Source organism: Takifugu flavidus, chromosome 8, assembly GCF_003711565.1.
Source record: "Takifugu flavidus isolate HTHZ2018 chromosome 8, ASM371156v2, whole genome shotgun sequence".
In the NCBI taxonomy this organism is placed as follows: Eukaryota; Metazoa; Chordata; class Actinopteri; order Tetraodontiformes; family Tetraodontidae; genus Takifugu; species Takifugu flavidus.
This window is the reverse complement of record NC_079527.1, coordinates 14,067,646-14,095,396: the sequence shown is the minus strand read 5'-3', so window position 1 is coordinate 14,095,396 and position 27,751 is coordinate 14,067,646. Positions and strand designations below refer to the sequence as shown.

The 27,751-nt window shown below is 49.3% G+C and overlaps 4 protein-coding genes across 10 annotated transcripts; 3 read left to right on the top strand and 1 right to left on the bottom strand.

Annotated features, from left to right (window-relative positions):
- Positions 1-100: 100 nt before the first annotated feature.
- On the bottom strand, positions 101-27,726 carry samd10a (sterile alpha motif domain containing 10a). Of its 3 annotated transcripts, none has more exons than XM_057040716.1 (10): positions 27,589-27,726; positions 26,233-26,473; positions 23,391-23,478; positions 16,225-16,345; positions 6,897-7,471; positions 3,823-3,939; positions 2,527-2,708; positions 901-1,069; positions 670-816; positions 101-358 (listed from the first exon to the last, which is right to left on the bottom strand). In XM_057040716.1, exons 6-10 carry the CDS (start codon positions 3,833-3,835, stop codon positions 336-338), a joined length of 534 nt encoding a protein of 177 aa, XP_056896696.1. In that variant the 5' UTR covers positions 3,836-3,939; positions 6,897-7,471; positions 16,225-16,345; positions 23,391-23,478; positions 26,233-26,473; positions 27,589-27,726; the 3' UTR covers positions 101-335. The 3 variants fall into 3 exon arrangements, with proteins under 3 accessions (XP_056896696.1, XP_056896698.1, XP_056896697.1); XM_057040718.1 differs by having other exon boundaries at positions 6,897-7,023; XM_057040717.1 differs by lacking the exons at positions 6,897-7,471; positions 16,225-16,345; positions 23,391-23,478; positions 26,233-26,473; positions 27,589-27,726 and adding an exon at positions 4,033-5,100.
- On the top strand, positions 7,779-11,785 carry emilin3a (elastin microfibril interfacer 3a). The gene is made up of 4 exons (XM_057040609.1): positions 7,779-8,616; positions 8,714-8,833; positions 8,909-9,381; positions 9,457-11,785. The coding sequence occupies exons 1-4, from the start codon at positions 8,474-8,476 to the stop codon at positions 11,355-11,357; spliced, it is 2,637 nt and encodes an 878-aa protein (XP_056896589.1). The 5' UTR covers positions 7,779-8,473; the 3' UTR covers positions 11,358-11,785.
- LOC130529947 (opsin-5-like) lies at positions 13,739-22,489 on the top strand. Of its 3 annotated transcripts, XM_057040695.1 has the most exons (7): positions 13,739-13,881; positions 16,137-16,352; positions 19,887-19,977; positions 20,053-20,215; positions 20,325-20,452; positions 20,569-20,903; positions 21,702-22,489. In XM_057040695.1, exons 3-7 carry the CDS (start codon positions 19,887-19,889, stop codon positions 22,179-22,181), a joined length of 1,197 nt encoding a protein of 398 aa, XP_056896675.1. In that variant the 5' UTR covers positions 13,739-13,881; positions 16,137-16,352; the 3' UTR covers positions 22,182-22,489. The 3 variants fall into 3 exon arrangements, with proteins under 3 accessions (XP_056896675.1, XP_056896674.1, XP_056896676.1); XM_057040694.1 differs by lacking the exon at positions 13,739-13,881 and having other exon boundaries at positions 16,065-16,352; XM_057040696.1 differs by lacking the exons at positions 13,739-13,881; positions 16,137-16,352 and adding an exon at positions 17,258-19,569.
- Positions 22,970-27,410, top strand: rad21l1 (RAD21 cohesin complex component like 1). 3 transcript variants are annotated; one of them, XM_057040645.1, is made up of 13 exons: positions 22,970-23,123; positions 23,923-24,102; positions 24,195-24,324; positions 24,765-24,876; positions 24,940-25,043; positions 25,144-25,251; positions 25,366-25,632; positions 25,710-25,939; positions 26,007-26,097; positions 26,154-26,293; positions 26,359-26,469; positions 26,636-26,710; positions 26,825-27,410. In XM_057040645.1, the coding sequence occupies exons 2-13, from the start codon at positions 23,959-23,961 to the stop codon at positions 27,017-27,019; spliced, it is 1,707 nt and encodes a 568-aa protein (XP_056896625.1). In that variant the 5' UTR covers positions 22,970-23,123; positions 23,923-23,958; the 3' UTR covers positions 27,020-27,410. The 3 variants fall into 3 exon arrangements, with proteins under 3 accessions (XP_056896625.1, XP_056896627.1, XP_056896626.1); XM_057040647.1 differs by lacking the exon at positions 22,970-23,123 and having other exon boundaries at positions 23,621-24,102; positions 25,366-25,467; positions 25,534-25,632; XM_057040646.1 differs by lacking the exon at positions 22,970-23,123 and having other exon boundaries at positions 23,622-24,102; positions 26,007-26,076.
- Positions 27,727-27,751: the final 25 nt, after the last annotated feature.

The window sequence follows — 27,751 nt, the reverse complement described above, 5'->3', positions numbered from 1 at the left end:
TGAAGGATTGATGCGCACAAATCACAGCGTTATCAATGCACAATTATTGAGTTATATTTTTATTTATTTTACCTTCTGACATTAAAAAGCCAAACACACAGAACATTAAAAAACCGTTTAATACAGATAAAGAGGTAGAGACAGACAAAGAGTTTCTTGTTAAATACAGAAAAGAGTGATAAAATGTCAGATTGTCATGGGGTTTCCTCATCGTGGGTCAAAGTCTGTCCATATAGATGATGTCTGGTGCAGATAAGGAAAGAAAAAGCTGCCAATGTCCACAGAACAAAATAGTTCCAGATATTCCACAGCAACAAACTTATTCCAAAAACCTGCTATGAGATATTTCCAAAAGAACCTGTGAAACAAACAGAAAAATATATTAACACAGCAACAATAAGAAAGGCTAATAATTAGTTAAAAAGAAAAAAATTCTATTACATAATGTGTACAATACATAATATACAAGAATGACACTGCCTCAATCTGAACAGTAAAAATTCCCCCTGGGGATTCTTTGCAATGCAATTTTAATTAATTAATTTAATTAAGGGTCTTACGATTGATTGCGTGGCAGTTCCTGCATCCCTCATGCTAAGCTAAGCTAACTCTGAGGACTCAATCCTCGTCCGAGTCGAAGCAACGATCTACGAAGAGAGAGAATCGCACCGTGACTCCTGCTGAGCAGCTGCAGGTTGCGTCCCTCCTCCTGCACCTGGAGCTGCAGCACCTGCTGCAGCAGCTCCTGCCGCAGCGTCTCCTGCACCAGCCCCATCCTCTCCAGCTTCTCCCCGTTCAGCCGCAGCAGCGCGCGGCCTGGAGACGGAGCGAGCAGAGCCCGTGATTACCTCTCACCTTTAACCTCTGGGCTCAACCAGGTGCTGTTTTTAAAGGGCGGACCTGTGATGGCGTGGTGGGAGAAGGCCTCCACGTAGGTCAGGTAGTTGTGTGGACAGTGTTTCTTCAGCCACTTGCAGACGTCCTGCTGCGACCACAACACCACGGGCCGGATCAGGCTGGGCTGAGTGGGGCTGGTGTGATATATCCCATAATTGTCACAGGAGCGATGCTGCATCGGCCAGAGATGCGGGCGGGGGAGGAGACACAAACGGCCATTTAACACACGGTGCTTCAGGGTGATGCTGAAACATCCACACACAGGAAATGTGATGCACTGAAGCCGGTCCGATTCCCGCGGTCGACCTTCAGCACCGCTGGGTTTGAAGCTGGGTTTTTTTGTGGCTCCCGAATCTTTGGGTCTGCAGCAACGTGACTTCTGACTGATTTTTGAGGGGGTTTTTATCCGAACATCTACTTGTGACATTCATCAGGAGAAACTATAGCAGCGAATTTTACCTGTAAATCAGTCGTTCAGATTCTGCTGCACCGTCCCGTGATTAAAGAGTTTGACTGGGTTGAGGGAAACTGTGGGACCAGGTAACTGTTTAACTGACTAACACCTGGATATTTGGCCTATGGACAGTTGATCTGTGTCTGTCAATCAAACAACAGGATTATGAGGAGGGGGAGGAGGAGGAGGAGGAAGAGGAAGAGGGGGAGGAGGGGGAGGAGGGGGAGGAGGGGGAGGAGGAGGGGGAGGAGGGGAGGTCAGGATTAGGAGGAGCTCTCTGATGGTTCCCATCTAGGGGGAGGGACTGTTTGTGGTTTCATAATTGAAGAACAGATGCTGAAAAAGTGCAGAGGAAGTCAACTAAACTCTGAAAAGAGCGAAACAGTGAAAAAACAGAAACGCTGAAACGCTTCCGAACACAAACGGCTGCTTTAACTTGTTCTTCCCAACAAAGACGACGAGAGGCCGGCGCCGTTATCAGGGCAGCGCAGTCCTGCGTCTGCAGCCTGGGCTCATTACCGCTGGTTAAAGGATCCGTTGGGGGGGGCGGGGGGGGGGGGGGCAGGAGCAGCCGCCTTAAACCAGGACAGTTCACAGCACAGAGCGACTGTGTCTGGCCTCTAATGAAGCCGTCGCCATCTAAAAATACACTCAAACTGGAGCCGAGCAGCAAAAAAATCAGAAATCTCGGCAGCAAAAACGCAACAGTAACGGTCGAATTCTTTACTGGTGGGATTTGCGCCTGATCGGGCGTCTGGGTGAGACCTCCCACGTCACGCAGCTAACGCACGATTCCGTTGTTTTTCCTCCCTCCTCCTTTATTCTTCTGCTTGTTGCGACACGATTTAGTTCAAAGGCCGTTGTCTTTATAAAACAGCTCAAATGGGGGCTGGAGCAGTAAATTAGCCGCTGCATCAGAGGAACAGGAGGAAGCTTTTGTTCGTCAGACCCCAGCTGAGGCGCCTGTGGGCCAGAGGAGGTCGGCGAGAGGAGCGAGAGACGGGTCGCTGCCGTTCTAACAGATAAAATCTTAATTTTCCATCTCAGGACGGCTCGTTTACGTTGGGACGCCGTTGCCTTCAGCCTGTGGAGATGAAACAAGAACTCCTCCTGGAGGCTAACGGACGGCCGGGTGGTGTCATGTGACGTTGTGAGGCGGCGTGCCCGTTCAGTACCTGCAGGGCCTCCGTGCCCGGCCGCTGCAGCAGCTTCACCGTCCGGCCTCCCGCCGTCTTCTGCCCCCGCCCGTCGTGCCAGGTGAGGTTCCCGCCCGTCCGCCGGCTCAGCTGATGCCTGAAGTCCTCGGACAGCGCCCGGTACTCCACGGCCGGGCGGCAGAAACTGAAACTGGACGCCGCTGCGGAGACAAAAGCAGAAGCCGCGCTGAGGGCGAGGCGGCAACGACAACGCGGCCGAGACGACGAGAGGCTGGAGGCCCCGTCGGTTACCGGTGACCTCATCGGCACGCCGCCTGCTCACACACGCTGTGTTTACTCTGCCTCACCTGGACAAGTTCCTCTTCCAGATGTTTGCTAGCAGGGGCGGGAGCATTAACCCAACATCCAGCCATTAATTGTAAACAGGGCGGCGCTGGCGCTGATCCCGACAGGGTCGTTACTGATTCATGTGCCAGATAGGGAGATTTTTCCTTGATGTGTTTGAAGCTACGCATGCACACACGAGAGTGCGCGCATCCACTTTCGAGGGCCTATCCGACTAAGAGAATTTAAAAGGAGGACAGAATGAGAGAACGTGCATCCTGGGAGATAGTTGGGGGATGAAAGAGCGCCTTTTTAGCGTTCCCCCTTTGTTCCTCCTTCCTTTCCGTCACCGAACACGTCCGAGTCCTCAAGGCGGAACAACGCCATCAGCCTCTTGTGGGGAAAAGTCTGGATGTGATTTTTTTTAAATGAAATTAAATGCAGATAATCAGGAACACTTGTCCGCCTCCTTTTCCTTTTTACGAGAGGAAATGTTCTCATTAATGAACACAAAGGAACTGCGGTGCGGGATGGAAAAGCTGGAAAAAACCTCTTTAATGACCAAGAATCCCATTAAAATGCGCAGCTGATTAACGCTCCAATTTGTGGGTTGTTTTCTTCGGCGTGATTTCGGGTCATACCGAAGAGGCAGGTCACCTTCAACCACGGGGATTGGAGCTCTCGGTGCCGTTCGGAGCGCTGTCCACTTCAGCACCGACAGAATCCAACCTCCGGACCCTAGAGGTCCGGAATGGGCCGCCACACTTTCGGTTCCGCCTGCTCCCATGTAAAATCCCCCCAGTGGAGCCTAAAAGGGCACTTTTCTCTCATGAAGTCCGAGCTCATGTGGGTTTTGGTGAGCAGCACCGGCACAGCGGACCTGGGAAGCCGGTCTCGCGAGTCGCGCGCTAAACCAGGCAACTGCCGCGCGAGTGTTCGGTTCCAAAGGAACCTTCGAACCAGGTTAAAGAGACGTAAAGCGGTGCCTACCGTCCACGGCCATGGCGCTTCTGCTCCGTCGCGGATCTACTCAAAGTCTTCCATCGTCTCCGGACCGACCCCGTCCCGGTGCCACCTCTGCGCGTCCTTCCCTGCGTGCTAAAGTTTCTGTGGCGCGTGCGTGAGACAAGAAGAAAGTGTGGTTAACGCTTAAAAAAAAAAAAACCGCCTTTAAAGCGGCTCACGCGCCGTCTGTCTGACCTGACGACAGGAGTGTCCACGCGCAGCTGACGGACTGGTTCCGCTGGCTCAGGCGCGCGCTCGTGTGTACTTTTACGTGTCGTGAGAATCAGCCGCGCGGCTTTTTCTCAAGAGTGCGTGAGCGCGCGGCCCCGGGCCCTGTAATTAACCAGGCAGAGCGGCTTCTGAAAACAGCCGGATGAAAAGGCTTCTCATCACCGCAGCATCCCACTAAAGGAATCCCCCCCACCGCCAAGAAAGGGAGCTCTGTGCGCGCCCCCGGGCACTGGGCCCTCTCTGTCACAACCACTCTGTGCGGGGTTTGTTCAGAAACGCGGCGGAAAACATCACCAGATCCTTCTTTCAGCCTTTACGCGTCCCACAGATCAGCGGAAACGGAACCTAATGATAAAAACCAATATACCCGCTACTATAGTGACGATAATAACAATAATACAGGATGTTGACAACATGGACCCCCCGCAGGGAAATGCTACTGTAGGTAGATTGGTTACATAAGTGAAAAAGCTTTTTAATTTTAAATAGGGCAACCTAAAGTTTGGCTGCTCGCTGCAACAGTTTTTAATAAAACCTTTGGGAAAAGCCGATTCTCGACGTGACTTGAATTAAATATTTTATCAGCTCCTCGACAGTATTTTCCATAAATAACTCATAAATCAGGTTAGTCTGGTTTTGGGAGCCTCCAAAGACGCGCCAAACTCTGATCCTGCAGCTAAACTGGCGCAAAAATAAAATAAACAAAATCGAAATTACAGACTCAACCGCGACATAATCTTCAGGTTTTACACGAATCACATGGTGGATGAAAGTTAAGGGATAAAAAGATTAAAGTGGCACCTTGAAAGTAAATAAATATGCAGCGAGACGCAAACACCGCCCCCTAGTGGTCACCGGGGCGACGCACAACAATAAATGTACATATTTTTAGAACTTGAAATAGGGGGAAATAGACAGAAAACCACGATAAAAAGCAGAATTTGCTCCTTTTTCTTTCCGAAAACAATATTTGGGCCAGTCTGATGACGTCCGATGTGATCACAGCAAAGTTTAGCCTCATGTCCGAGTGTCTCCCCCTCGTGAAAAAAAAGCCCCCCCCCAGGTTTGTTAAAGGACGCTACACCCCCCAGTCTGAACTGTAATTACTCCGATTCTCGAGCAGAAACTATTTTCCCAATACGTTGTTGGTGATTTGGTGGTCATTTCCTGGGAAACAGAAGAATTGTTTGAATAAAAGCGCTCGAAGGAGAAACATCAATGAGATCAATCGATCACAAATTCAGTTTACACGCCGACAAACTTCGCTGTTTAACAAAGATGGTTTCTCATCATTTTACACCGAGCCAAATTACCTTTTTGTTATTGTTAAATTATAGAATATATACTGAATCGCCAATAATACTGTCATTACCAACAGCCAACACAAGGGGGCGGCATCGCTCCAGTTACAAGAACACGAGCCAGTTGAGATTTTCTTTTAAAAATAAAACCCTTAAAAATACATTACAATTTAACTCCAATGCTATAAATAATATTGCTCCCCCCTCTCTTAACATGTGATGGAACAAACTATTAAAGAAATAATGGAATCTTCCTTCCAGGTGGTCACGGATGTTGACCACGAGCAAGCAAATAAAATACATTCCTCTATCTTTGGTTGGGAGGTTATTTTTACGAGAACTTTGGCAATGTTGTCTCGCTTTACTGCCAGAGTGCTCGTAAAAAATAATCAATAATCAATCAAACAGCCATTCTGTTATGCATCTATTTACATTCTGCAGGCACGCACACATGAAATTAATTTTCCCTGTAATCTCCAGTCCCTTTCTTCCCCCCCAGGAGGGTTTCAGTCTGGCAGTTTTAATCACAGTAGTTTTATCTGTATTCCATGGCTGATATTAAAGAGAACGCAAACGACCGTCAACTTTTCAGAAACAACGTTTCCTGAGCTCCTCTCAGATGGATTATCGGGGGTCACGCTCGCACTCTGGTTTTTAACAAAGCTTTGGATATAAACACATACACTCTTATTCTTTACCATTTCTCTGAGTGGTCACCTGCCTTCGGATCACACATCTTATAATGTGTGTGTGTGTGTGTGTGTGTGTGTGTGTGTGTCTTCCAGATGTGTACACCCAGCCAAGACAGTCCAGTAAAAGTCAACATCTTGGCTAATGTGTTAAGTGTGGGTGACCTCCGGCCCTGCGTGTGGTCTCCAAATGAGGTTTAACCCAGGAAAACATTTGCTTTGTTTAAAGACGCCTCATCAGGAACTCTTCAAATCTGCCAAAGTCCTGACATGAAATCAGAGCTGGGTCTAATTTCTGTATTTTCTAGTCCTTTAGGGTGATTATGTAACTCGCCACCCTTAAAATGCCCCTTTTCAGCCTTCAATTGGTTATGGAGGTCAAATAAGATAAGAACTTTTTAGATATAACAGACACCACATTTATGAGTGTTTCCATAATCCGTGTGATTAAAGTTGTTTGTTACCCGACACAGTCGAACCACTACGCCGCCACGTTAAGCTGAATGAAGCATAAATCTCAAAGAATGGGGTTTTATCTGGATTAAAATGATGCCACGAGTATAAAAAAAAACCTTCATTCTATAACTCATCTGTCTGTCGGCTCCAGCAAATTCCGAAGTGATTCAGAAGGACTGTTGGGGGAGAGCGGCCGAGGCTAAAGCCGAAACCACTCAGCCTAAAGACCCACAGAGAGATTTTCATCTCCCTTCAGAATCTGGACCAGCGGTGTGAAAACCAAACAGGCACAAAGAAACAGGAAGGAGGCAAACACAAATGCAGCTGCGCAGATGCGGCACAGAACTTCGCAGACGTGTTTCAGGGGTCAAGGTCGCCCCACCTGCATGACGCGGCCACGTGGAGGCTCCATGAGCAGGCCGACGCACGCCCCGCGATGGGCAGCTGCGGGTGTGTGATGCCATCGAAGGAAAATCCTGGGTGGAGCCGCCGGAGGAACAAAGCTGGGCCTGTTTCACAGCGGCAGAAAGTCGGAGTCAACGTGATTTATGTGATACAATGAGCACTTGTTTACAAAGCAAGTGTGTAAAAAAGAGCTGAATGTTACACACACACACACACACACACACACGAACAGGGTGGTTCCAGGTAGAAGAAGGCAGGACTTCATGCAAACAGGATACAGGAAATGAGCCTGTCACTACAAGACTCTTACAAAATAATGGACACAATGTTGCCTTTGATGAACATGAATTTAGTTGCAACAGCAGTGTGTGTGTGTGTGTGTGTGTGTATATGATCTGACTCTAAATCGCAGAATGAATCCTATTTTCTTTTATTTGAGCTAAGCCACAAAAGAAAACCCCTCATAAATCTCCGTCGCCCAGCTCGGAGCCGTCGTCTCCCCAGTAAACAGGCTGGTTTTGTCCTTCTTCATCCTCGTCTTCGTCGGACTTTCTGCAAAAACAACCATGTGAATCAAACGCACACGCGTGAAATCTTTGCCGCGATTCCTCCGATTCAAAAGAGGATATGATCCCGTCCGTCTAAACTAGGCCTTTTTAAGCTTCATACTTGCATTTAATGGACCGGCGCGGCTGATGTTGCCTCTAAACGACCTTTGAACTCTTGTCAACACAGGAAGGTGACTTTATCCCACCGCACAAAGACCCATGTTGTGACTGAAAGTCCCGGTTTGTGTGCAGCTCGTGGGCGTGTGCGTGTCGCAGGCTTCCACACAGACCTTTTATTTTTATTTGTTCCCGTTTCTGGAGGTTTGCTGTTAAGTGGGCGTTTAAACGATCTCAGTGTGCACGTGCGCAGTAAAAAGGCTCAAGATGCTTCGCAGGTTCCGCTGCCCAAGATTAAACTAACTAGCAACAAACCCTTTAAAACGAGGAAAACAGATCCCAAATCACATCACAAAGCCCTGATTTATGTTCCTGTTGATGCAGATTCACCTCCAGACCTCCTTCACTCGTGCACTTGGTGCCGTCGTGCACACAGTGACGTTCTGTTCCCAGTCAGGTTCACCATGATCTCACCACGGGAAAATACGTGAAGTCCTGCAGCTGCGGCCCTGGTTGGTCCCAGCCCGGTATATAATAAAAAAAAAACACACATTCTGGACTGAGGGTTACGGAAAACCACGACCGCGGTGACGGCTCTGCTCCATCGCTGTCAGTTTGGCGTTACCTTTCGGGGGTAGAGGGGGAGGAGACATGCAGATGGAGCCAGGGGAGACCTTTTAGTGGCGTCTGTGCTGCGGCAGCCTCACAGTGGACCGTTGTCGCGTCCACAGAGTCCACCACACCCACAGCATCAGCGCACAAGGTGGAATTCTGCTGCTTTATTCCAGGAGTGAGTGCAGCTGACGCTAAACCTCGAGGAGAGAACTGGAATATTTGTCTCCTTTGGAATCTCCTCGAACCCAAGAGGAGCGTGTGTGGATGTTGGAAGATGACTTTTGCGGAGTGCAGTGTTTTCATCGCTCTGTGTTTGTCCCTGGCTGACGCCAAGTTCTACAGACCGTTCCAGCTTCACCAGTACAACACTGGACTCAGCCACCACCATGACCAAGGGAAACCAACCAGCAGGCACGAGTAAGTTCTCATCCTATCACCTGCCTTCCTCCTCCTCTTCACATGAAACGAGTGTGTTCCATTTATCTTCTGTCGCCTTTCCTCTCCCCTTTCAAAGCGGCCACTGCGCCTACGTGGTGGAAAAGACGGTGACCTTTACGGTCCAGGATGGAGCTGCGCCGTACGTGAAAGCCGAGTACAACAAGTGCTCCTGGGGTCAGAAGTGTCCGACTCTCCTGTGAGTAAACGGCTGTTTATCTGTTGGAAATCAGCCCTTAAACCCTCACAGCACTTCTCCAACTCTTCTGTTCAGGTACCGTCTGCTTTACAAGCCTCTTTACAAAGTGGCTCATAAAACTGTCACCGAGCTGGAGTGGCGTTGCTGTCCTGGGTTCTCTGGTTACGGCTGCGTGGAGGCGCGTCCGATTTACCAGCACCCCATGAGACCGATGCCGCCATTCAAAGGCCCGCCAATGAAAGGGCCACCCATGTTCAAGGGCCCCCCTAACGCTGCCGTGAAGTCCGGCCCATGGAGTCGACCTGAAGGACCTCCCACCAGCAGCTTTAACCCGTACACAATGCGCCACTTTGGGCCTCCGAGGTCCTCCCCCCACATAGACACCTCCTTTGAGCCTTATCCATCGGAGCCAGAGCTGCTGCCAGAACCAATGCCAGAGCTCCAGGAGCCACATCAAGCAGAGCATGACCAAGAACATGAGCACGAACCTGCAGAACATTTACCAGAGGAAGCCCCTCCACCTCAGCATCCTGAGGGGGAGACCACAGGTGGGCGGGGTTTTCATATCACATCATGTCTATGTGTGTTTCATTTTTCACAATGTTTTTTTCCCCCCTTTTTAGGTCACGCTCTAGACACTGAGACGGAGGACCGAATATATCGAATGGAGGAGGACGTCCAACGTCTCCACCAGGGTCTGGAGACCCTGAGAGGAACCGTGAATGGCCTGGAAGACAGTCTGAGAGCATCACTGAGAGAAGATGCCAATAGGATGCTGTCAGCACTGCTCTCTGCAGCGCCTGGTCCAATTTCTGCTCCCGCTGTATCCTCCAGCCCATCTGCTGTCGGGTTTGGGGAGATTCCAGGGGGGGATCTTGAAATCGAGGGTCTGGATGGCAGAGGTGGGTTTCCTGGCCTTTCGGAACTGAAGGTGAAAGTAGAGGAGCTCAGAACAGCGCTGAAAACTAAAACAGCAGAGCTACAAGAACTCAAAGGAACGGTGCTGAGACACGACGGCACCATAACAAAGATGACCGGCAAACCTTCCTCAGACTCTGCTGGAGGTTTGCACGGAACCAACCAAACATCTCTGGAGCAGCTGATCGAGGCCAAGCTGAGTGAAGCCAGGACAGAAATTCTCGGTGGGTTCGAGAAACGCGTCGAGACCGCAGAGGGCAGATGCGAGGAGAAGGTCGGGGACGTGCATCGACAGTGTCAGAGGGAGCAAGGGGAGCGCCAGGAGCAAATGGGGGACGCCTTGGAGGAGAGCACCACAACTCTGAGAAAAGAACTGACTGATGTCAAGACGCAGATACGCGGTTTAAAGTCTTCACAAAGCTGCTGCGGCAGAATGGCTGGACTGGTGGAAAGAGTACAGCTGCTGGAGACGTCTGTAGCGGGTCTAAACCAATCACAGGGGCACCTGAGAGCAGAGCTTGGTGGGCACAAAGACCACATAGAGGGAGTTCTGGAGGGGCGTCTGGGATATGTAGAGTCCAAGCTCAACCTGACTGGACAGAGTAGGAATGAGTCCAGACTTGACAAAGGTGAGGAAGGACAGGGTCTGGAGACCAGGATGGAGGGTAAGTTGAGGGCTTTGGAAGAACGTCTGCTGATAGCTTTGGAGGAGTTGGGTAATGCAACTGCTCCGGCACTCCTGGAGGGTCACTCTGTCCCCACTCTGGAAACAGAGCTGGAATCCATCCGAGGGAGACTAGAAGTGGATGTGGATCGAGTGCAGAGAAAAATGAGCAGCCTTAAGATGCTCTGCACCTCCTCCTGCTCCTCACCTCAAAATCCACCCGACATACAAAGAGACTCTTCTGCACATATGTCGGAGAAGCGGAGCGTAAAAGAGGCGCTGGACATGCAGGATGACCGCTTAGACACCCTCAACGTTACCCTGCAACACATCATGAGGCACATGACCATCATGGACCGCCAGAAACAAGCAGAAGAGTACCCCATCCAGGGTGAGCTAACAATACTAAAATTCAATATCCGGTCAGTCAACCACACCCTGAGGGACCTTCAAGATACACTGGGGTCAGTGGTCCACCAGGTGGGTCAAGCTAACAGCTCCTGGCAGGAGAGAGAGGCTCGCCTCGCCCAGCAGATCAAGGGTGTGGTCCAGTTGGTGGGGCATCAGGCTTCCATGCTCGGGGCAGGAGAACGTAGGCTGACCCGACTCAAAGGTGAGCTGCAGGAAATGAAGAAACGGCTTGCTCAAGCAGTCCAGGGCTGCCGGAGCTCGGCCATAGGGGTCCAGAAAGAGGTGACTGAGGTCGGGGGTCGCGTTGCAAACGTGGAGGACCAATGTAAGGGTTTGAACCACTTGGCAGAGGACCTGGAGAGAATCAGGGAGGAGTTGGAGGGACAGTCGAACGGGCTCCTACAGCAAGTCAACGGCACTCTCTTCATCCACACACAACAGCTGTCCGAGTTAAGAGACGAACTCAGAAACTGCACCGCCACCGCGAAGCCATCACAGCAGAGACGTGGAGACACCTTCGCTCTGAATTAGCTGTTTTGAGAGTGTGTGTGTGTGTGTGTGTGTGTGTGGGGGGGGGTGCTTCAAAACTCCAGTTTCATCATCTGAACTAAGGGTGGTAAAAGTGCACTGAAATAAAGATGTTTGTAGATACAGAAGGAAGCGGCAGCTAATTGTGAGAGGACAGGTTTAAAGGAGCCACCGGGGCTTTTTTTAATGTAACGGACTGTTGCAGAGGGCCCTGGGATGGGCTGCTGTTATGTTTGAATATATGTAAGAATCTGTTTAATTTTATTCTGATTCCTTCGATCGCTAGAGTAGAACTACCCAAAACATGTTTTATATTAGAATTCTCCATCAATGTTCTCTACCTGATTTGTAAAAACACCAGCTAGAGCTACATAAAACTCAGCGCCAGGGTTTTAAAACACTGACAAACCAATAAAAACGATGCTTATGTCCTTTGCTTTCTTCGTACGTGACTAAAACGAACCATCACACGCGCCCCAAACTGCATTAATTAAAACATTGGAGGTGAGAAATTACCGCCAATTGAGGTGACGAGGCAAGGCTCATATCTTAGTCCTCCTCTCTTGCTGGGCTATAAATCTACCTGCCTCGACTCACTTCCGAGATGATGCTAATAACCCAGGCCCGTTATTTCCTGCCTGCCCATCACACAAACAACCATTAAAATGGCAGCAGTGTGGGGGATGAGCCCACTGCTGCGTGAAAACCTTTTAGCCAGTGACATGGAGGGAATAAGAAATGTGGAGGTGGGGGGAGGAGGGCAGATGGAGGAGATAGACACCTCATTTACTGTACGTCGGCAGAGTGATGGAATCATTTTTATATGCGTTGAATATGAGAAACGCAGGTGAGTTTATCTGCATTTCTGTAAAATTTCACATCACGCAACAAAACACGCTGCCGCCAAACAGCGAACGCGCTTATTTCTTATCGTCCATGTCGTCGGGCAACACAGCGTTCTTGACTCTGACATCAAGACCTTAAGACATGAGGAAGGTCACCGAGGCTTGGGTCGGCCGTGCTGCTGCCCCCTCCGGCGACCGCGGCGTTTGTGATGATGCAGACGTGACGCTGCTGCAGGACCAGAAGAAGCAGAGAAGAATCCGCCAACAGGAGAAGAGACGAGGGGCAAAATAGGCTGGCGACGTGAGGCTGGATTAAAAGTCTTGTGGTGCAGATAACAACCAGCCTGAAGCGTTGGCACTACTGGACTGTGTAGCAGATAGTTAAGAACGCCTCAGCGTCCTCCTCCAGGGACCAGAACACTCTGGGCGTCCACGGTTTATAAGCCGGACTCTTCAGGAGCTCCTTAAATGGAACTGCTCACACAAGCCCCACGTTTGCCTGGAGCCTTTCTGAGTAGACGTCGGGACAGAGAGGGCGGCCGGTGCCTGGTAAAACTGTCTCCCCCGACTCAGAGTCTCGCCACTGCTCACACGCGGATTTTGAGGTCCGCTCCCGGCACACCCACGGAGACGGAGGACAAAAGACGTGTGTGGAACCAGAGAACATCTACACACGAATCACCCCGTGCCATGTGCCTGAGCTAAATGTGTAGCACACACACACACACACACACACACACACACACACACACACACAGAAATCAAAACACTTTTGTCCTTCAGATGTTATTACTGACATAAAAACCACTCTGGAAAGACATGGCAAGAGGTTGCATCATGAATAATTCCAATAAAGGGATTAAGGGCTTTTTAATGGGAATCCTGCGCCCATTTAACGAACAGGCCCATCAGATGAAACACTCGGTGCTTATCTCACCACTTCCATTCGTCCTGGCTCCAACACACGACGGGTTCCGGTCAGAGTTAATTGTTAAAACCTGGCACAGCCCTCAAAGCGGAGGGCGAGGACGGCAAGGAGGAAATTATTTCCAGCCTATGGAGCAACTATCTGACACGCTGCTTAATTAGATGTTAACTGTCCTCGGCACGGATTCCCCTCACGCACTCCTGCTCCACTCGGATTGGATGTTTGCGGCGTCAACGGAGCTCAAGGATCGCACGCAGATACGAGCCGGAGAGCAGGATTAACCGCCGGGGGAGCCCTTTAGCGCAGCCAAACCTAATAACCGTGGAGACAGTTCACACAGGAGCACATCTGCCGCATCTGCAGTAAAAATATAGATCATAATGGAAAAGGTGGGGCCAGAACAGCATGTTTCCGGTGTAATGAAGCCCTCCACCGGTCTGCCTGAGCCTGCCTGCTGTCACCCACAGTGAGTCACGCAGCAGCAACGTTCCGGACCTCCAGCGGTGACCCCGGGTTCATCTAAACGTGTCGGAGGGAGCAGCCCGGACCCTGCGCTGGAGTATTAATATGACAGAGGCTTCCTGACAGCCCCGCAGCCTCGGCACAGCTCCGCCACTGAGCCCACGCAGCCTTAAGCGGCTTTCTGTGACGGCCATTCAAAGTCATGGAGCAGGGCGGCGGGCACGGCGAAGCACGGCGACGCGCGGCGGGCGCCGTGCCTCAGGTGCAGGGTAGGGACGCATTCACTGTCAAGGTGAGGAGGAGATCTTCTTTCTGAGGCTGTCCCCGGTTTCAGAATCTATTTTATGTGCGTTGTCTTCGCAGCCACGCCCCTTCCTAAATAATCCTTTTCATTTTTCTAAAGTGCGAGCAACAGGAATTAATATTATAAAACGCAGACCGGAACTCAGCACTCAAGAAAAACACCTCTTCGGTTGATTTCCTTCATGATGTTTTTTGTCTTTGTGCCAGTTCTCTTGTCTTTCTCGACAACTTTCCCATCCAATTTATGTATGAAGCACATTTCTAGCATAACAGAAGCATAAACATTTGGTGCTTTACATTTATTTATCTTCAAAATACAACCGAGTGTCACGTCGTCTGTCATCGTGACGCCTGTCGACACCTGAGGTTGTGCTGGTGAGACACCTGTGGTCTGAATCTCTACAGTAAATATGAAAGCATGTTGAGCCCCGGGAGCAGAAACACAGCGACGTCCTTCCACATCCAGACGGATTTAGTGTTTGATTTATGACAGACGCGTGAAAAACAACCACAAACGCATAAAACAAGGAGGAAAAAAATGAAATGTGCATCATTGATTCGGGGATGAAATGTCCCTGGAAGCTGAGAGAGAAATTAAAGTGTCAGGGACGAGTGCGGAGAAGTGCTGAGAGTTTGGCCGGATTGAAGAGCGGAGTGGGGAGGGGCTCTTTGAGTCATCACACTCCCAGCTCACTAGTATTAGGCTCATCCCTCCCTCCCTCCCTCCCTCCCTCCATCTCTTACCTCTCACCTTTCCTCTCTCCCCTCACTGCTTCTCTGCGTCCTCTCTCCCCACCCTCTTCTCTCTGTCTCTCACTCCTCTTTCCTCTCATGTCTTTCCTTCCTCTCTCTCCTCCTCTTCCTCTCTTCTCCCTCACCTTCTTCCTCTTCCTCTCTCTTTCTCATCCTCCTTCTCCTCCTCTCTCTCACCTCTTCTCTCTCTCCTCCTGTCTCTCTCTCCCCCTCCTCTCTTCCCCTCTCTCCATTCTCCTCCTCTCCCCTCTCTCTCCATTCTCCTCTTCCCCTCTCTCTCTCCATCCTCCTCTTCCTCTCCCTCCACTCTCTCCCCTCTCTCTGTCTTCCTCTCTCTCCATCCTCCTCTCCCTTTCCATCCTCCTCTTCCTCTCTCTCTCTGTCTTCCTCTCTCTCCATCCTCCTCCTCTCTCTCTCTCTCCTTCTCCTCTTCCTCTCTCTCATCCTCCTCTCCTCTCTCTCCTCCATTCTCCTCTTCCCTGTCTCTCATCCTCCTCTTCTCTCTCATCCTCTCCTCTTCCCCCCTCTCTCTCTCCATCTCTTACTCTCTCACCTTCCTCTCTCTCTCACTGTTTCTGTCGTCCTCTCTCTCCATCCTCCTCTCTCTCCTCCTCTCCTCTCCTCCTCTTCCTCTCTCTCATCCTCCTCTCTCTCTCCATCCTCCTCCTCTTCCTCTCTCTCTCTCCTCCTTCTCTTCCTCTCTCTCTTCATCCTCCTCCTCTCTCTCTCTCTCCATCCTCCTCCTCTTCCCCCCCTCTCTCCATTCTTCTTCCTCTCTCATCCTCCTCCTCTCTCTCTCCATTCTCCTCTTCCCCTCTCCTCTCCTCCCCTCCTCTTCCCCCCCTCTCTCTCTCCATTCTCCTCTCCTCTCTCTCCATCCTCCTCCTCTTCCCCCCTCTCTCCATTCTTCTTCCTCTCTCTCATCCTCCTCCTCTCTCTCTCCATTCTCCTCTTCCTCTCTCTCCATCCTCCTCCTCTTCCCCCCTCTCTCTCCATTCTCCTCTTCCTCTCTCATCCTCCTCTCTCTCTCCATCCTCCTCCTCTTCCTCTCTCCTCCTCCTCTCTCTCCATCTCTTACTCTCTCACCTTTCCTCTCTCTCTCTCTCACTGTTTCTGTCGTCCTCTCTCCATCCTCCTACTCTCTCTCCTCCTCTCTCTCTCTCTCTCCATCTCTTACTCTCTCACCTTTCCTCTCTCTCTCCTCTCTCTCCTCCTCTCTCTCTCCACCCTCCTCCTCTTCCTCTCTCTCTCCATCCTCCTCTCTCTCTCCTCCTCTCTCTCTCTCTCCCTCCATCCTCCTCCTCTTCCCCCCTCTCTCCATTCTTCTTCCTCTCTCTCATCCTCCTCCTCCTCTCCTCTCTCTCCATTCTCCTCTTCCTCTCTCTCTCCATTCTCCTCTTCCTCTCTCCTCCTCCTCCTCTCTCTCTCCCTTCTCCTCTTCCTCTCTCCTCCTCCTCTCTCTCTCTCTCTCTCTCTCTCTCTGACCTGCAGTGACTGGTGGCTTCTTCCATTTCAGAGAAGCTCGCTGCATCTCTCAGAGCTGACAGGAGCCCGTGTGCGTGTGTTTCCGGGAGAATACCTTAACTGGACTCTTCGGGGACACCGGTCCGGTCCCCCCCCCCCGCCGTCTCCCTGCCCCCCCTGGTCTTTGTTCCTCCACCGAGCCTCCATGAGTTTAACTGAGGATGAGACATCCATCCCTGGAAGGTAAGCGGCACAGGACACAATTAAAAGAGTGATGGTGATTAATTAGGAACGGCTTCTGTTTACAGATCCCAGACAAATCATGTCAGAACAATAATTATGCCTCTTTGTTTATAAAAATGAATTATTAATCAAACTGATGACTGAAGGACAGTTAGTCAAGGTTCAGCAACCAACAATGTGAGTCAACTCTGTAATTATTGTTTTAAATTAACAGCCTGTTGACACTAACGTGACTGTCAAAACAGCACGTGCACGTGTTATTTTCCAATTACCTACAAGCATTGACTCAATCAAAGTGGATGACCTTCAATAATTAGGCCCACATATATCTCACACTGAAATCGGCCCCCCAACACCAACTCAGGCTGTGATTATGTAATCTATGATGAAGGGAGGCAGTTCGGGGTGAGTGATGAACTGCGCCTGATTATCTCGTGCGCTCTCTGTGCACGTTGTCCTCCGATCATCAGAATTGAGACATCTCCAGCTATAGTTGGGGGAATGGCACCAGAGCCGTGTGGGACGACTCGGATCCCCTTATAATCTCTGCCTGACTGTCAGCTCCTCCATTCTGTGACCGTTCCAGTTCCCTTCCATCTCACGGGATAAAGAAATAAATTGGACCTTAACGTGATCGGCATTTGCGGGAAAGTACCGCAGGTACTATCGTCACATTTAAGATCATCGGCCCCCTCTGTACCAGGAGTCTGCAGCACATTTAAAAGTATTTCAGAGGTTTCTTGGAAATGTTGGAATCTTGGCTGTGATGATCGGAGACCCATAAAAGTCTGAAATATCTGGACTGATATGAAAAACAATAAAGCAAAGTCAAAACATCTCGCCCAGGACTGTCGACAGTTCTCCAAAAATGACTCGGGTTCATCTAAACGTGTCGGAGGGAGCAGCCCGGAAAAGACGTCTTGATGGCTCCAGAGTGGCTGGTCGTAAATCACATCAATGTTTTTTTTCCCTTTCTCCTAAATCATTGGTTTTATTTGTTGCACTGAAAATGAAATTGATGAGCTGATCACCTTTGATTGGACGTTTACAGCGACGGCAGGATTCGTGCGCAGATGTTGATATTTTTGCAACAGTTGCAGGACATTTCAGCACGATTTCACATTATAAAACAACTAAAGTTTAACTAACTAACTAAATAAATAAATGAGAAAACTGGTAAACTACGTGGTTATTAGTTTGATACCAGAGCCTAGTGTCATAATGCAGTCAGCCACTAGAGGGCGTCTTTATTGTTAAAGAAGACCTACACATAAATATAGGTTAACCTGCATGTATTTATTATTGCATATAAAGAGCAAACACTGCAGTAGCCGCAGGATTTTAAAAGCTCCACCGGGAAACTCGTGAATTAAGTGATTTAATTCATAACTAATTGTTGCAGTGTTTTGGCTCCAGTCGCGCAGTGACAGGAGGAACAGATGACCTGTCTGTCCTTGTACTCATCATCAGGGCAAAACAGGCAGATTAATGCATCTGTCAGTTTTTGCATGGTAAAATCAACTCGGCAAACTGAAACAATTGACGTCGGTTGACGAGTGATTCAGATCTGGTCAGCTCAGATTACAAGAACGCTTCAGCGCAGATACATTGAATGATGTGTTCATTCTCCACAGTCATTACATAAGATATGTCACCGCACTGCCTGTGATGTCTGACAGAGTGGCCTCCAACTACTCAGTCATGCTGCTAAAGGACATGGTAAATACTGTCATTCGCTCCCAGACAGTCACACACAGCCACAGCAAATATTCCATCTTCGATCTCATAAAGGTCTCGCGGCTCTTGGGGCACAAACGCATAAAAAAGGTTAAAAACAACTGAATATAATGCAGCAAACTGTGAGCTTAAGGGGGAAAAAAGAATGGCTACAATCAATATGAAGCTCTTTTGTTTCATTTCAGGTTGATGCTTTTAGAAAAAGTGCCCTTTTCCCAGCTGCCGTGCCTTGAAACCTCCTGGAAATGCAACGCAATTACATTTTGAACTGAAGGGACAAAGCCAGGAAATAAGGACAAGAGACACGAATGTTAAAAAGCTACATGTGACGTCCAGAATTGTGGGGCTCCGTTAAACACGGGAGGTTTGACTCAAACACGAAGATTTCCTCCTGCTATGAGCTGTTTTACCACAGCAGTGAGGTCGGCGTTGCTGCCCGTGTCAGAGACGTCCAAATAATCACAACTGAGCACCAGTCAGGCAGAAACAGCAGCGTCACAGCTCCAGCAGTCTGTCAGACCCCCCCCCCCCCCGCTTCACTCGTGTGGCTGAAGGCCGTTTGTTACCATTAATAAGAAACGCGTCGCTACATTCAGCTCCAAAACGCAGATATGACTCCAGATCCGGAGCGTTCAAGCATCCAGGTGTAAGAATTCCCCTCATCCCACACCTGAGCGTACAGACAGAGCCGGAGCCCGAGGTGGTCACATGCCCGCTAACCTTCGCCGGCATCATTACTCTCAACATCTGCGACGGCGACGATTATTTGCCACCCCGGAGAATCTGAAGGCAGAAGGATTAAAGCGCCGGTTTATTAGATCGACTTGGCAGAAAGCGAAGGAGGACAGGACGTTTCTACCGGTGCTGCTGCTGACGTCGGGACGGAATAGTGATTATTCCAGTTATACTCTACGGATGATGTCATCTGCTGATCACTGCGTTGTCCGAAAGCGAATCTCTTTTTTTGTGACTTTGGCGTTGACTTTAGACTCTGAAAGGCTCCGACTCAGGTCCAAACCACTCAGGCCGGCTGGACGTGTCGTCAGCGGCGGACGCGGCAGATCGCATAACGATGAATTCTGGTGCTTTATCCCGGGCGATTATCCGAGTCCTTGAACATCAGGGTTTTCGCGGCACGCTCTCAGATCATTGTGTCCCCACTCTGCTGGATTTATTTCTTTTCAAATAATAAGTATTATTATTCCATAAAGCAGAAGCTGCGTCAAGGGACATAATTCATCCCGGCTGGATCCGGCTGGGGGAGATGATACCGTCCAGATCCGGAATTCATCCCAGGCTGAAAGAAGAGAATTGTTCTGTCAACATGTGACTCTGGTGCTGACCTCTGACCTCTTCACACCGTCACGTATGACCCCGTGTCAGCTGAGGGCGCCGTGGCGCTCCTAATATAGTGCAGTTGTTTTAATTGAGGCTGTTTTTCTCCCACAAAATCCCACAGATCTGTTGCAAAGCCTCAAAGGTACAACCCTCCTGATTCTTCCCATCTGCAGCTCCAGCTTTTTATATTAGTGTTTAATACCAGCTGTCCTCAGCTCTTTTTTTTTGTACGGGATTATTTTTTCAAAAATCTGTTTTCACATCTGCGGCTGTGAGCTGTTGTGCAACACGGACAATAGAACTCCGGCTTTTACTATGGACGACGAAAGCGTCTCAGCCGGCGCCGGAATCCAGCCGAAACATCAACACCGTTGACTCCTGCGCAGCTTCAGTGGTGATTTACTTTAATGCCGTCTGCGATTAACTATTCTTCCCCCCTTTTTTTAAAAATTATTTTAGATGGGAAACGCTTCTGAGGCCTCGGATATATTCCTCTCCAAAATCTCCAAAGAGCACGACATCCTCATTGGTTCAATCTACAGCGTGTTCTGTAAGTTGGCGGCGCGGCGCAGACGCTTCCCGTCCCGCACGGACCCCAACGGCGTGTTTCTTTGTCCCCGCGCAGGTTTGCTGTCCCTGGCGGGCAACTGCATTCTGCTCCTGGTAGCGTATCACAAGCGGTCGATGCTGAAGCCGGCCGAGTTCTTCATCATCAACCTCTCCATCAGCGACCTCGGGATGACGCTCACCTTGTTTCCTTTAGCGATACCTTCGTCCTTTTCGCACAGGTGTGTCGCAATGTGAAGAGCGTTCGGTCGTGGGATGGTTGGCACCGGCGCTTGTGAACTGTGGCTTTGGTCTCCGTCACACCTCCGTCTTCTCCTCACCTGTCAACAGGTGGCTGTTCGGAGAGATCACCTGTCAGCTCTACGCCATGTGCGGCGTGCTGTTTGGCCTGTGTAGCCTGACCAACCTGACAGCTCTCTCGTTGGTGTGCTGCCTTAAAGTCTGCTTCCCTAACCACGGTGAGGCGCCAAAAAACCCACCTGGGGTGAAGAGAAGCTCAAGGTCACCGAGACCTCGGGTGGGGGTTGGGGGGGGTTATGACACGAGCGTGAAATTCCATCTACTGTCTCAACAGGGAGCAGGTTCTCTTCATCGCACGCGCGCCTCCTGGTGGTGGGAGTGTGGTGTTACGCGTCGGTGTTTGCCGTGGGGCCCTTGGTGCAGTGGGGCCACTACGGTCCAGAACCTTACGGCACCGCCTGCTGCATTGACTGGCGGGCGCCCAACCACGAGCTGTCCTCGCTGTCGTACATCGTCTGCCTTTTCTTCTTCTGCTACGTGCTGCCCTGCGCCACCATCATCCTCTCCTACACGTGCATCCTGATGACGGTGCGGGGGTCACGCCAGGCCATTCAGCAGCACGTGTCACCACAGACGAAGACCGCCAACGCCCATTCTCTCATTGTCAAGGTGATTTTGTGCATTTTAGACACTTTGGGGAGAAACTTAAAGTACAGTGGGACCTCTACTTACGAACGTCTCTACATGCGAATTTTTCAGGTTACGAAGCGTCTCAACGGGAAAATATTTCCTTTTGTTATGAGGGAAATTTCAGGATACGAAAGGCAAGAATACGCTACTGCTGCTACTCGCAGCTCGTGGAGTTTAGCGAACACAAACTTACTGGTAGCTGCTCTGCCATTGGCTATCGCCTAGCATCTTCCTGTCATCCCATTGGCTAGGAGGGACGTCAATATGTACAAGTTTGTGTGTATCCCAGCGTCTGGGTGTTCGTATGTTTGTCCATTAGATGGCGGTGTTACCACAAGTGTTAACGTTCGTTGCTAGTAATGACGGCTAATGTAAGATTAGCCTGTAATAAAGTTCATTTTGTTCCTGGAGAAGCCTTGCACTGAATTCCTACATTTATTGTGCGGTAATCTAATTGTAACATGTATTTGTTACATGTTCTGATGCATTTTTATGATTTATATAAAAAAATTATGTCCGAATTTTTGGGGGCGAATTTTTGGGACGTCTCTACTTACGTAATTTTCAGGTTTAGCAACTTCTGGAATGACTTAAATTCGTAAGTAGAGGTCTCACTGTATTTCATCCCTTTTTCGTTGTGTCTATTCATTGTTTGGAGTTTCATATCCTCTCTGTCCCAGTATGAACAGTCCTTTTATCATGTCCTGTAACTTTCCCTTGTATTTTACACACTGTGATTAACTAATCACTACAACTTTGGACTTCTTCTCCCCACAGCTGTCAGTAGCCGTATGTATCGGCTTCCTCGGCGCCTGGAGCCCTTATGCGATTGTGGCGATGTGGGCTGCTTTTGGAGACGCCACTTGGGTTCCTCCTGATGCGTTTGCCATCGCCGCCATCCTGGCCAAGTCCTCCACCATCTACAACCCCGTCGTCTACCTGCTGTGCAAGCCCAATTTTCGAGAATGTCTCTATAAAGACACGTCCACGCTACGGCAGAGGATCTACAGAGGGAGTCCACAGTCTGAGCCCAGAGAACGCTTTGGCGGCACGTCGCAGCGCCACAAGGACCTGAGCATCTCCACGCGCCTCTCCAATGGACAGCAGGACAGCTACGGCACGTGCCTGCATTGTGCTGATGATGCTGAGCGGGGTCATGTGACCACCAGTCAAAGGACCGCGTGCATCCTGACAGGCTCCACCTTCACAGAGGTGACGGTCGGCCAGCTTTCAGCCGCACCAGCTGATTTACTGTAGCTGAGCTTTAGTGACATCGGTGTCTGCTTATTTCCTGTTGGATGATCCTGCGTCGTGTTCCACAGGATCCACAAATGAGCCCAAAGTGTCTCGGCCTCCGTCAAAGTCAATCAGGCAAAAATGTGACGTTTCAGAGCAGGAAGGCAGTCAAGCTGGGAGCAGTCCTGTTTATCGTTTTGCGAGTGTTCAGCATTTTTAATGTGTTTTTCTGGTATCACTGAATATAAAGATATGTATATACCTGCCTGTGGATGTTATCAGATTCTTGTACAATCATTTGAAAAAAGAATAAAAGCATTCGACAATCATGTATCTACTTTATTTCCCCATAAAATCTAGAATTTTCAGGATAAAAATGCCCTGATAAGATGAGATAAGAAAACAGCTTATGGCACGGAAGATTGTTATCTTTTCATTTTAATAGATTTGACCTGTGCAAGTGAATAAAAATCCATCTGTCTCTCTGTCTCCATACGTCCTCACTTTAATTAACCTTACTTTATCCATCAACATATACTACAAAGAATTAAAACATTATTTGATAGTATTGTTGGTATAAATCTGAACGCATCTGAAAAAGCAGCTATATTGGATTCTTATTTATGGACATTTCCGGCTTTCTGCATCTTTATTTGATCTGCATTTACTGTGTATTTTTCAGCACACTGAGCAAAATCGTGATGACAGCTTAGCTGCAGCTGCAGGCGTTTCAGCCCCCTGAAGATAATCAACATGTGCAGGAGGAAAATATAAGAAAACACAGCAGAACTCATCAAAACCGACGCCAAACCTAAGAGGCAGGCTTGTCACGTGATCAATGTGATTTACGTAAAAACTGATTTTAACTGGCAGGAAAACAGTCTGCAGGATAAAGACTCACCAAGTGGCAAGAACAGCCAGAAGCAGGAAATAAAGATTTGGTTGAAGATATTTTAATTGGGGGTAAGTCGCATTATTCAAAATGATACATATGTCCGTGTCAAACTCTTTAACTAATTAACTTCACAGACCGTTTCCGAACGTTTCTGTGCGGAAGTGACGCGCTTGTGCGATGCCGCCATCTAGCGGACAAATACGAGAACGGCACATTACAAATCTCATGTTTTGTATCGTCGAGATGTATTAAACGAGACGCTTATATAGAGAGTCTTGGTTTTAAAAGCCAAATACAAATATTTCTGTGCTTTCATGTCGTGTGTTCTGCAGTACCTCAAAAAACTGGACATCTTGCTTCTTCCCGAGCTTTTGCGGCGCGCCTTCAGCTGCAGTTTGGGCTCCTTTACCCCAAGAAATGACGCTGTTTTAAGAGAAGGAAAACATAAAGATTTCTATTTAAGTCTCATTGTATGAACAAAAAGTTTTGATTGTGTTCTTGGAATGATTCGAGTTAAATCAACCTTTTATTATCTCTGGCGGAAGTCGCCATTGGTCTCGCGCAGAGGAAACGCGGCATTTTTAAATTTCGAAGCCCGGCAGCTCGATTAAAGCCCGGTTATAAAAGCGACGTTTGTAAAAATTTAATCAAAATTAAGCGACTTTATAGCTTACCCTGGGGTTAGAGGGAAGTGAAATGCGTGCCATCGTAGAATCGTGTTAATTATATCGAGAGAAAAAAACAAAAACTATTGCATCGAGACTGACGCAGATTATTTAGCTAATTAGCCGACCTTGACCAAAGAGGCTAGCGACGCGACTCGGTCATAAAAGTACCGAAAGTGACCAACATCGACACTTTTGTCAGCTGTTGCCTGCAGGGCGCCTCCATCGTCCCATCACGATGTTCTACACTCAACTCTTCACATCCAGCCGGGGGCCTCTCGCCAAGATTTGGTTAGCAGCACACTGGGAACGGAAGCTAACCAGGGCTCAGGTTTTTGAGTGCAATTTGGAAATAGTCATAAGAGACATGATTTCGCCCAAGGTATATATATATATATATATATATAAGGAAACAAAGAACGTCTACGATAACATTGTTACTTTTGCAGTAATGGTTTGGAAATGTCTTTGTAGGTGAAAATTGGTTTGCGGACTTCCGGTCACCTTCTGGTCGGAGTGGTCAGGATTTACTCCAGAAAAGCCAAGTATCTGTTGGCAGACTGCGGCGAGGCCTTGATTAAAGTGAAAGATGCATTCAGGCCAGGTACAGGACAAATAAAGAAAACCAAGTATGGAAGTAAATGCACCGTTCAACATAGAATAATGTTACGGTGCAGCGTAGAAGGGTGTTGGAAACGCGTGTTGCACGTTGTTTTTCTATATAATATTACAAACTTGTAGGTATATAAAGGAGGTAGACCAATTGCACCAAGTATTTTATGGGTTTTCCTATATATGGTGGGGAAAGCCACCAGAGGGAGACAGAGCCTTGGTCCTTTAACATGTTAATTTAGTGTTCAGTGTAACCTTTCTGCAGTGTGTCTGTCATATGTACATAAAATAACACAGGATAATAATCCTCATCGGTCCACTACAAAAAAATCTCACTGTTATCCCTAAGGCTAAAGAATACATCTGCAAATAAGTCTGTGTTATGAATCAGTGGGAGCTTTTCATTGTTTTTCTCATGTTTTCATGCACCAGGTCAGACGGATTTGGCTGTCAAGGAGGCCGAAAGAAGAGCTATCACACTGATTGAAGATTTCACGGCTTTTGAAGATTTTGCTGTGTTTGATGCCCGGCTGCCGGACCTGAGGTAAAGACCTGCGGTTCTCTAATCTAAGCTGAACAGGACCTGAGTGCTTGTTCTGCCTTTCAGTGACATAGACCTCGTGGATCACTTCTCACTGAACCAGAGTCGAACAGAAGAAATCACTCTGAAGGAGGATTTTGGAAACGAGTTCTTGACCTTAGTTGATTTTGGTAAGGAACATGTTTTTGTGCTTGATGTAGGTTATTGTTTAAATGCAGCAGCAATAAATCTGCCACACCTGTCTTGCGTGTGTCTGCTGGGGGGGGGCAGGAGATGAATCTCAGATCAACCACACCGGGCTGATGGACATGAGCCTGCAGAGCCTGTCTCACCACGGGGACGCGTTTGGAGACGAGGACAGAGGATTTGACCTGCTGGGTAAGAGCGTTTCCTCTTTCTGTTACCTAGAGTCCTTTAAAGGAGGATTTCTCCGGCCATTCGGTGCAGAACATATTTAATTTTATTCCCAATAATTTCCTCCTTGACTTTCAGATTTCCTGACAAACTCCAGTGACGACGCAGAGTCGACCGACTTCATCGCAGGAGGAGCTCGGAGGGAAAACGCCACGATCCCGCCGCTCGCCTGCTCACAGGGTGATGAACCCGAGTGCCCTTTAAGACGCGGCCCAGAATCTGCGTTCGGACTGTCCGTGCTTCCAGACGCAGGGCAAACGCGGGTGGAGACGCCGGCGCTCAGCGAGACCACCGTGCTCGGCGTCGAGGAGACGGGCTTTGCTCTGGAACCTGTGCCCATCACACGTACGTTCCCGACGTCCTGCTGCCTCACCCTGATCTCCTCAGGAAACCTGGTCATTTCCTAATCTTCTTTTCCTCAGCCAACTCTGAGAAGAGGAGGGGAAAGAGGAGACGCAAGCTGATTGTGGATCAGAACAAAGAGCTGAGCGACGCCACCATCAGGGCGCAGATCTCCGATTTCTCCGACCTGGTGGCCACCATGGACCTGGCGCCGCCCACGCAGCAGCTCATGTTCTGGAAGGAGAGCGGAGGCGCCCGGCGGCTGCTGTCCCGTCCGTGCTCCGCCGTCGTAGCGCCGCAGGTGATCGAGGTAAACGCACGCAGCTGGCGTCCCCGAATGAACGCCGCCGTCTTTAGAGCCTGTGTTTTCTGTGAAGCTCTTCTCCAAGTGTGGGAAACCTGGCGTCCGAGGGGAGGTGGAGAAGATGCGCCAGGACCGACGGGAAGGCAGGAACAGTCCTCTCAAAGGTTTGGACGGCCTGTTTTAAAAATACCCCCATTCTGAGCGTTATTGTGCTATTTAGATCGGAGGGACGCCAGCGTCCTCAGCGCCGACGGCATCAGTATTGCGGATTCTTCGCTCCACCGCGACCTCGCACTCACCAGTCACATGACTGCTCCTCTGGAGACTCCTTCCAGCTGCACACAGGTGGACGAGAGCCAGGTGAGCTGGCGCCTTCAGTGATGTTTCCCCCCCCCTGGATTTGGGATTGATCCTCTTTCTTTCAGGGTGAGAGCGGGTCAACGTTGGCTCAGCCAGAACTTCCGCCAGAAAACTCCACGTTGGTCCATCCATCCCTGGAGGAGGAGGGGATTCATCTGTCTTCGCTCAACTCTTGGGTGCCTGTGAACACACACACACACACACACACACAGGGTTGGACCCCGCTGGGCTCCATATTTGTCTTGATCACACTACAAACTGTTAGCAGATGGCGAGTGTTTGTTTCCTGGGTTGTTTTGAAGATCTGTCCAACGCTGACTGGAATCTTTTCCTAACGTTCAGTCTGCAGAGGACAGCCAGGTCTTTGAGGACGGCAACATAAAGAGGGATGTGCAGGAGCTTCTGGACACTCTAAACGTAAGAACCTAAGCGAGAACGCAGCTAGCTTTCAACATGCTGCTAACCGCAACGCTAAGTGTATCATTCTCTCTGGCGTTTTCTCTAAAATTCCTTCTTTTCGGGTTTGTCCAGAGCGACAGGGACGCCACCTTCAGCCTGAAATCGCTGTGTGATGGCGTCACGCGTTCCCAGGCTGCCAAAACCTTCTTCTGTCTCCTGGTCCTCAGGAAACGGCAGCGGCTCCACCTGCAGCAGGACGGTCCCTACGAGGACATCCTGGTCATACCTGGACCTAAAGACAAGTCCTCTCACATGGGCGCCTTCTAATGACAAACTCCAACTTTTCTACACTTTTGTGCGTCTATTTTTGTCTCATTTGTGAGGAATCTTTTGTGTGTGTGTCCCTCCCCGGATCCTTGGGATTTACTGGGCCGTATCCATGGCAACAGACATGTTGGTTCGTAAGTCTGGTGTTCATTCCCAACACAGGCAGGTTTACTTCTGGCCTGGAGACTAACAGACTGTTCTTTTGTTGTTTAAAAAGGTTGTTTTCATCGTTCTTGGGCTGTAAATATGTGTTTGATGTAACTCATTGGAATAATTCCATGAACTTTCTTTACAATTTAACCTGTCGGTCGTTCCAGGGTGAAAATTCGGCGTCACATTATTGTCTTGCAAATCAATTATTTAAAAAATAAATAAATTTCTCTATCTGAAATGTAAACATTTAATCTGTGTAGCCCCCTAAATGTGTCATTTCTTAAAATGGTCCCTAAAAAACATCCAGTATTTTATTTTTTTAATATATCCGTGACCTGTGGTGGTCAAAGTGGGCGGGGCTTGCCACGGCATCGTTGCAGAGGTCGAATATAGCGGATTAAAAACCCAAATGCTACCTGAGCTCTGGCCCCCGCAGACAGCACGACGACTGAAGCTCCCCCCGGTGCTGAATGCGGGTCTTTTTCCCGCACTGCGCCTTTAAGAAGCACCGCAGCAGCCGCAGCCGCCTCACTTGGTCTCCGGCTCCAGGGCTGCAGGATGGACCCCCTCCGCGGCAGC

Bases quoted from the DNA above. Each gene is read 5' to 3' on its own strand.
- emilin3a (XM_057040609.1), top strand. From the start codon at position 8,474: ATGACTTTTGCGGAGTGCAGTGTTTTCATCGCTCTGTGTTTGTCCCTG. The intron at 8,617-8,713 runs GTAAGTTCTCAT...CCCCTTTCAAAG, and splicing joins AAACCAACCAGCAGGCACGA to CGGCCACTGCGCCTACGTGG. The intron at 8,834-8,908 runs GTGAGTAAACGG...TCTTCTGTTCAG, and splicing joins CAGAAGTGTCCGACTCTCCT to GTACCGTCTGCTTTACAAGC.
- LOC130529947 (XM_057040695.1), top strand. From the start codon at position 19,887: ATGGGAAACGCTTCTGAGGCCTCGGATATATTCCTCTCCAAAATCTCC. The intron at 20,453-20,568 runs GTGAGGCGCCAA...CTGTCTCAACAG, and splicing joins AGTCTGCTTCCCTAACCACG to GGAGCAGGTTCTCTTCATCG. The intron at 20,904-21,701 runs GTGATTTTGTGC...TTCTCCCCACAG, and splicing joins CCCATTCTCTCATTGTCAAG to CTGTCAGTAGCCGTATGTAT.
- rad21l1 (XM_057040645.1), top strand. From the start codon at position 23,959: ATGTTCTACACTCAACTCTTCACATCCAGCCGGGGGCCTCTCGCCAAG. The intron at 24,103-24,194 runs GTATATATATAT...ATGTCTTTGTAG, and splicing joins GAGACATGATTTCGCCCAAG to GTGAAAATTGGTTTGCGGAC. The intron at 25,252-25,365 runs GTAAGAGCGTTT...CTTGACTTTCAG, and splicing joins CAGAGGATTTGACCTGCTGG to ATTTCCTGACAAACTCCAGT.
- samd10a (XM_057040716.1), bottom strand. The intron at 817-900 runs GTCCGCCCTTTA...CTCCGTCTCCAG, and splicing joins CTCCCACCACGCCATCACAG to GCCGCGCGCTGCTGCGGCTG. The intron at 359-669 runs GTGCGATTCTCT...TTTGTTTCACAG, and splicing joins GCTGCTCAGCAGGAGTCACG to GTTCTTTTGGAAATATCTCA.